Source organism: Triticum urartu, chromosome 3A (assembly GCF_056163025.1).
Source record: "Triticum urartu cultivar PI428250 chromosome 3A, HENAU_Tu73, whole genome shotgun sequence".
NCBI lineage: Eukaryota > Viridiplantae > Streptophyta > Magnoliopsida > Poales > Poaceae > Triticum > Triticum urartu.
The window spans coordinates 543196835-543204529 of record NC_141875.1 but is presented as its reverse complement, the minus strand read 5'-3'; the positions used below and the strand labels follow the sequence as shown (position 1 = coordinate 543204529).

The 7695-nt window shown below is 42.3% G+C and overlaps 1 protein-coding gene across 4 annotated transcripts; it reads right to left on the bottom strand.

Moving 5' to 3' along the window:
* Positions 1–1185: 1185 nt before the first annotated feature.
* Positions 1186–6997, bottom strand: LOC125544952 (Polynucleotidyl transferase, ribonuclease H-like superfamily protein). 4 transcript variants are annotated; one of them, XM_087547673.1, is made up of 16 exons: positions 6744–6997; positions 6546–6675; positions 5703–5759; positions 5554–5619; positions 4991–5124; positions 4749–4852; positions 4038–4145; positions 3875–3945; positions 3655–3714; positions 3379–3434; positions 3012–3072; positions 2656–2923; positions 2332–2513; positions 1956–2245; positions 1720–1845; positions 1186–1604 (listed from the first exon to the last, which is right to left on the bottom strand). In XM_087547673.1, exons 2-15 carry the CDS (start codon positions 6624–6626, stop codon positions 1722–1724), a joined length of 1662 nt encoding a protein of 553 aa, XP_087403799.1. In that variant the 5' UTR covers positions 6627–6675; positions 6744–6997; the 3' UTR covers positions 1186–1604; positions 1720–1721. The 4 variants fall into 4 exon arrangements, with proteins under 4 accessions (XP_087403799.1, XP_087403800.1, XP_048564712.2 ...); XM_087547674.1 differs by having other exon boundaries at positions 6757–6997; XM_048708755.2 differs by lacking the exon at positions 6744–6997 and having other exon boundaries at positions 1186–1601.
* Positions 6998–7695: the final 698 nt, after the last annotated feature.

The window sequence follows — 7695 nt, the reverse complement described above, 5'->3', positions numbered from 1 at the left end:
TGTTGTAGAAAATCTGACTGTGGCATCTCTGCATGTGCTCTTAGACAACCGCACGTACTCGTCCCACTTATCTGCGGTCGTGCCATATGCAAGCATCTACAATTCAGCCATGCACTTCTGATGACCAGAGAATCCAATCCTTCCTACCACATTCTTCTTCAAGATGAGGTAGTCATTGTTGTAGGACCGAACGCAATTGTAGAGGCCATCGAAGACATTTTACAAAAATCGTCTGTGAAAAGGGCATTGGGGGCAAAGTAGTCGTCCATCGCGTTTCACCAAACACTTGCCATGCATGGTGATCCCTGTAGGGCGGATGGTACATGTGCAGCAGACAGACTAGAGGTGTGGACTAGCGGCGGAGGACAAATAGCGTGGCAACCGTGTGTAGCAATGGAGGGCACGACGGTCCAAGGCTTGGCGGGCGGCTGGTATGGTAGAGCGGCGGCGGCGGGGGAGGAAAAGGATGCCAAGAAAGAGGGAAGGATGGAAACGCGGTGTCCAGACGGGGTTTAGGTGGGCTTGAGGTGTCGGAGTACTACGTGATGACGGTCTAGACTCCCGCAAAAACTCTTAATTTGCTTTCTGTTTGTGAAAAACAGACTGGTCCACAAACCGATGCTTGCGGCGTTGGATGGCAAAGTGTATCCAAACAAAACGGTCTGAACGTTTACAAGCGATTTAAGGGTCCATTTTGGAGATTCCCTTAACCCGCTTATCTCAGTTTGGTCACGGCGGTTGGCTTGTTTCCATACGAGAAGTACTCCGAGGCAGCAACCACAAACTGGGCCAAATTGTCCGAATACGCGCGCCAACGCCACATACCATGCCAGCCGTTGTTGGTAATGCTTTCAGATCAGTCTACAGAATACTTCCGGTGTTGGTTTGACAATAAATTCATGGTGCCAAGTATTTACATACTTACATGCTTAGCTTTTCTGTTGATTGCAGCACCAACCCAAGCATCCGTAGCACCTACTTCCTCTGTTCCAAAATAGATGACTCAACTTTATATTAACTTTAGTATAAAGTTGGGTCATCTATTTTGAAACGGAGGGAGTAATAACCTGTATGTTCGTTCTCACTTTGTTTCAAACGGTTAGTCTGAAGCTTGCACCACAAACGCCCAAATATTCTGAAGAAAGCGCGGGGGCTTGTGGCGCCGTCGTGCTCGGGACTACTTCGTAGAGGCACGTGCACTACATTGTCATTACTAGACTAAAATCAGTGCAATTTTAGTTTTTGGGTGATTTCAGAATTTACCCAGGTGCGAAATACAAACAATTACTGGAAATTACCATCCCAGCCCACCAAATTAGTATGCCTGAAATCCGAAAAGTGATGCAAATGATCTACAGTACAACCTATCGTCCCAGCCCACAAAAAATCATAAGGCACACCTCGGACTTCAAAGCCGTGTTTCAAAGCTGAATCCGTGTAATAGCCTCAAGTTTTCATGTCAGTCGGTTAGGATCCAGTCCATGCACGACTCCATCCTTCCTAAAATTAACGAAGCCGTTTGCAGGTACATCATCAATCTTCAAAAGTGATAGTGACTGTCAGGATGCACACCTGAATCCATCCTTCCAGCAAGGCTGCAACTACTGAAGGGGTGTTTGTCAGTTACATCCATCTTCAAAAATGGTGTTAACAGTGCAAGCTGAATGGTGCATCGAGTTCCAACTCCGGAAAACGTGGGGAAAAGGACAAGTTGCTTACAGCTAATGCTTGACACAGCAGAAGCATAGAGCAACTTCTGCTTGAGCCTGTAAATCTTCCAATGCATGGACAATATTTTCCCGGCTATCGACTGTTTCTTCTCCATGGTTGAGCATTTTCTTTAATCTGCATGTCATACCACGGTTACTAAAGGTTAGTAGGTAACATGGCACACAGTTTAAGTAACAGACTAGAATGGAAAACATGAAATGCTTTTTTTCTGAATATGAATTTACCTTTGGACCAAAGGAGTATCCCCATGACCGGTACATAAAATAAACATTGCATTTTCAGGCAGTGTATCATATAGTTTTTTTATTTTCTTGTCCAATTCACTCAAAATTGCCTTCAGCTCTGGACAAATTTGCTTTGCTCTTTTCCGGGCAGTTTTTCTGTCACAGGTTTTCAATGCAATAGCCTCCGCAACACAGGATTTCAGTTTTTCAGGATTTTCAGCTCTTTTACGTAGATAAGAGATCAATCCTGAAAACTGAGTCCAGACAAAGCTGATTTTGTCATTCTTTACCTGCAGAATGATTTTAGCAACTAATGAGAATTTGTAAAAAATTACTGAAAGCAATGCTACCACTAACAAAAAACAATAGTATTAACCTCTTTCATTGATCTGGAGAGGGCATCATCATCTGAGAAAACTGCAATTGAATTGCAGGAAGCATCTGAATAGCGGTCAAGAACAAACACTTCATCAATGAGGGAACTCCTTTTCCCACATTCATGCAGAATGGAAGACAACTTTCTTCGTGAAAACGACGGTGGAGAGCCAAAATCAGGACCTGGAAAATAAGATGATAAACATGACCACAGAAAGGCAACAAATCAGACAAATAGAATACCAAAAACCACGTGCTTGTAATGATTAATCTATGCCTAACCGTTGGAAAAGCAATAAAAACAGTACTGAAAAGTATGATTTACCATATTTGATTTTCAAAAAGGCAAGATCCAGAGCAGCTCTTGCATCTTCCACGCTGTCATGCCCAGACCCTGTGTTCTGGATCACCCGGCTAAGATATTTGTTTGCCAGGACACGTAAAGCAATTTTGCAGCGGGTGCCACGATTATATTTGTACAAAACAGCAGTGTCGATGACCAAGTCATGAGATATCCGTAATGCCAAAAGGTCATTTTCCAAAGAATGCCCAACAAGAATGGTTTCTTTGTACACAAGTCCAATAAACTCTTCCTGAAAGAGACACAATGGTCTCAGCTAAAATAGGATGAAATGATGACAAAAACTAAAAGATAATGAAAAAAAATTAGAAACAGCTGACCTGGATCTCCTGGAGGGTTGTTGTCACATCGGATAGCATCTCAGCAGTGATTCCACTAAACCTGCACTATTAAGAATAATTATAGTCAAAGCTATCATTCAGCACCTAAGAATACTATGAACAGAATCATGTACAGGAATATAAAGGCATAAATTAGGAAAGTGGAATGTCAATCAAAATAAGAAATTGGTAATAATGTTACTAATATACATGTGCTTCAAATAGAGGTACCAAATCCTAGCATCCTCATAAATCACAACCAAGTTATAACCTAAAATACACCGAGAAAAACTGGCTGAAAAATATAGCATAGTTCCGGTTCAGGCTAGCTAGCCCTACAAGAAAGGAAAGTGAAGGCATCATATACCTTGTATTGTAATCAGTGATTGGATTGGTAGGCTTGACTAGTTTATCCAGTATCACCTGAAGAGATTACAAAAAAATAAATACTATGGACACTGAAGTGTGAAGAAAAATAACGGTTCATGCCAACACATATTATAAAGAAGAATTATGTATTTTGTCAAATTATTAAGATCACTTTGATCAAAAGAAGACAGAAATCTGAGTCCAGCATTATTGTGATAGGGGCGATTTTTGTTAGAATGCTCTAACCAAGCTTTGGGAAGGGAAGTACACATACCTCTCCTTTAATATCGACTAATGTCACTCTTGTAAGTTCAAATCCAGCTGCTGTCACACACTGAAAAGTGAAAAATTATAAAGTGGCATAAATGTACCTACGAACCTATCAACTAGATAAACCTAATATTTCAAAAAAAAATCTTGGATGAACAAATCAAACAAGGGCCTCAAAATGTACGGCAGTATTTTAAAATTCAAGAAACAGAAAATCTTATTACCATCTCACAATCAAGAGCGAGAATTTCATATGGGGAAGAGCCTGAAGGAGCTGCAATCGTAGGGACAAAACCTGAAAATTTTGGCAGAAAAAAGAACAAACACCCATTTTAACGTGAGGGCATAAATTGGAAGGCAGAGTCAACAAATAAATAAAAAACTAACCTGGTAAATTGAGAGAGTAGCCATTATCTTCCAAATCCTTTTTAGAAAGTGTGTAATATTTAACAGGAAATGGTATATCTTTTAGGTCCGCCAGACTTGATAATTTACCTGAAACGAAAAAAAGGTTAACAAATCATCCAGAATAAATTATAAAATCGATTTGGTTCAGGAATCAGTAGTGCCCACTTGTCATAGGAAAGGAATTAATACACTAATTTTAGTAAATGACTAAATGTACATAACAACAGATATATAGAAGAACTGAGCTTAGGGAAATAAATGATAGATGCTCAGCAAGAAATATATCCAGTTAGTTGGCTATACTGTCAACTCCGGCCTGGTGACAAACTTCTGATGTGACATGACTTTAGATTATGCTAGCTGCCATGTGACATTTAAAATATAAAAAGGAATATGACTGGGAAATGCACAAGTAGACGACAGTAAAAACAGTGTATTAATGAAAATGTAACAACTGTTCATATTACAATTAAAATGGCATTTTTGTAGGAAATAAACGTCATAAAAAAGGATGGGAATAGTCCAATGAACCATGTGATCTTCCAAACTAGAATCTTAACCATAAATCCAACATCAGATCTTGTCAGTGCCTAGTGAGTAGTGACTACTCCCATAATAGCAGACCAAATCACATAGTGCGGGGCCGAAAAGGTACACTAGACACAATTTTTAGGAGTCATGATCTCATACCTCCATCAGATTCAGATGGTTGGTTTGATGTTTGTGACTGCCGCTTTCGCTTTACTCTGCATGTCAGGAGTGCGTCAATGGTATGCCTTTCATCTGGTACACAACTGCCAAAAGAAAATTAAGTTAGCCATAATGAGTGTAGTGAATTGATATGAGAACAGTGTCGCTATTATACTGATAATACACCAGAATACAAAAAACTGTGGACAGAAAATTCAAAGTCTTCTGTTTAACACACAAACCTTGAAGCTAGAACAGGTTTTGGATTGCCACACAATTCTTTCAAAGAAGACAGGAGGCGGGACTGAGACATGTATAAAGCTGCATCGAGGCCAGGAACATAGAGAAGGATAACTTTTGGGATAAGAGGCTTGTTCTGAACACCAAAGAAAACATAGTTTTAGAGCTAAGCACAGGTAGGGTTTCTAAAGCAGCAAATAATACTCATGGAAGTCCATATTACGTGTGCATATCGATGCTTACCAAATCGGCATCTATAATTCACTTATTGTCATCAAGAGTTGCCAGTAATTACTATTCTATGATTTTCACTAGGTTAAAAAAAGCTGCAAATGTTTTTGAGATACTCCCTCTGTAAACAAATGTAGACATTTTAGGTACTAGTGACCCAGATGGAATACTTTAGTAGTTACATAACAGGTTGTTATCAGCCCTCAGTGCAGTTATGAAAATTATGGGCCAGAAAAACTCATTTATTTTTCATTGATAATGACTAAAACAGTGGAAAGAAAAAAAGAAAATCATGTTCACCACAATGTAAGAAGGGTAAGGGAACAGAATTTACTTTAACAAACACCCATGAAGGCGGCATGCCTTCACCAATAACCCAAGTTACTAGCCCCTGGACATCCTGTGTTACAACCAAATGGTGTGTTACAACAAAGAAAGAAAAGTCAGTGGTTAATTTGCATCGTGTTTTTGCTATGAAAGAACCTGCAGATTCAATGTGGAATCTGAAGTGGCCTCCTTAAAAATAACATCAGGTTTAGCCTGGATAGAATGTAAAAAAAAAGATAAGGATTAGTTCTGTAAGAAATAAGGCATAGCTTCGAGTAGCAAATGTATTAATCAGTAAAGTAAGCAGCACAAGAGTACTCTGACCAGATAACAAATAAGAAAATATCCACATGTCCAACAAGACACACGTCTGTGATAAAATTACTGAATATAAACAAAATTTACATGCTTCTTCACCTAATAGTCCATTTATAGCATGTAGACGTAATTCAAATATTTGATCACAGAGAAAACATACAAGGTTTCTAGTGTTAAGAGCAAACTCTGATAACAAAATTCACGTCGTATTCATCGAATTCCAGGTGGGGCGACTTCCCTTTATTTGACGGAAGAAAGACACTCTTCTGCCAAACAAGCAATCAGTCTAGGTTTTTGCCTCACAGAAGTTCAGTGGGAAAAGCCAATGTCTCTGTGTCGTATTTGTACCATATCGCCACCTATAGGTATCCACACTTCAACCCTTTGAGAAATCTCTCCCAAAATATGGAGCGAAGCCTCATACATATTTTGGCCCAGCTCCACTAGCAACAGTTACCCAAAAATGCCATCTTCACCATGAGTCAATATATCACTATAAAATTAAAGGAACAGTATAATGTTGCAATGGCATGACTCTCTATTCCAACAAACTAAAACTCCAAAACTTATTTTGGAGTTTCCTAGCGGCAGACTAACACAGCTCCAGTTGGTTAAAAACTTCCATGGTTCTGCCTCTCTAAAACAGTGAAGAAGAGAAAAGGATGGGAAGAAAGCACGTACGTCGGGGCCGAAGACGTCGTAATACGTAGAGGCAGCGGGCGTGGCTCCGTCGGCTTCCCCGGAGCCGGAGGGGGTCGACATGTCGGGCGCCGCCGCGGGGGCGAATCTAGAAGTTCTGCCGGGCGCGCGCCTGCACAGCCAGAACTCGTGAAGGTCAGTGGGACTTTACTAATCGCTGGATGGAAAATAAACGCATACCTCAAAACTCAACTGCGGACGGGGTGGAGACGGCAGGAACGCGATGTCCCGACGAGGAAGAACGGGAACGGCGATGGCGGCCGCGCGCGTGAGAGGCCGTGGTGGGTGGGGGCGGGGGGCATGGGGTATGGGATTGAGGCGCCGGCGGTGACGCCGCTGGGGAACGGCACGGCGGCAGGTGTAGGGCTTGGTGGTAAAGCAGGGGAGAGAAATTTAGGGCGCGTTTGGATCCCTGGCAAGATTGGTCGTGGGCCTTGCTGGGCTTGGCCGGTATTTGGAACGGTAAAGAGTATACCTAGAAACAACTCCGTATTTGGTCTTTTCTAACCCTCTCGTTAGGGTTTCTCCTACCCTCGGCGGCGACTTGTGCGCCACCGTAGGGTTCCTACTACCCTCCCCCCGCTTCGCCGTAGGGCTGTACTCAGGCCGATCAGGGGGCGCTCTCAGTGCTGCGAGTCCTTGGTGCTTGTCTCCCTTGGCTTGGGGTTAGGCTAGGGTTTCGCTCAACACCCGATCGAATCTTTCTCGGGTTAGGGAACAAGCATGACGGCGTCGGCTTCAAACTCCAGAATGGGGGACTTGGAAGCGCTGATGAGCGAGTTGGGCCTCCAGGAGGAGGGCATGGACGATGTGGTGGTGGAACAGGAAGATCTACTGCCGCCGAAGACGACTAGATGGATGGCCATAGCGCGAGTCCACACGGAGAAGAAGTATAGACAATATGGATTCTACAAGACGATGAGAGCGGCGCGGGATCTTGCGCAGCCAGTACAGATTCGCCCTCTTGAGGAAAATTTGTATACGATGCAGTTTGCTTGCCTCGGTGACTGGGAGCGCGCGATGCAAGAGGGACCCTGGAACTACAAAGGTAATGTAGTGATCATGGCAGAGTACGACAGATTCACAAAACCATCGCTGATGAAGCTGGATACTCTAGAAATATGGATGCAAG

Excerpts from the sequence above, each read along its gene's own strand:
- LOC125544952 (XM_087547673.1), bottom strand. The coding sequence starts at position 6,626 with ATGTCGACCCCCTCCGGCTCCGGGGAAGCCGACGGAGCCACGCCCGCT. Across the intron at positions 5,760-6,545 it reads ACGACGTCTTCGGCCCCGAC|GCTAAACCTGATGTTATTTT; the intron begins GTACGTGCTTTC and ends CATTCTATCCAG. Across the intron at positions 4,146-4,748 it reads ACCATCTGAATCTGATGGAG|GTAAATTATCAAGTCTGGCG; the intron begins GTATGAGATCAT and ends TTTTCGTTTCAG.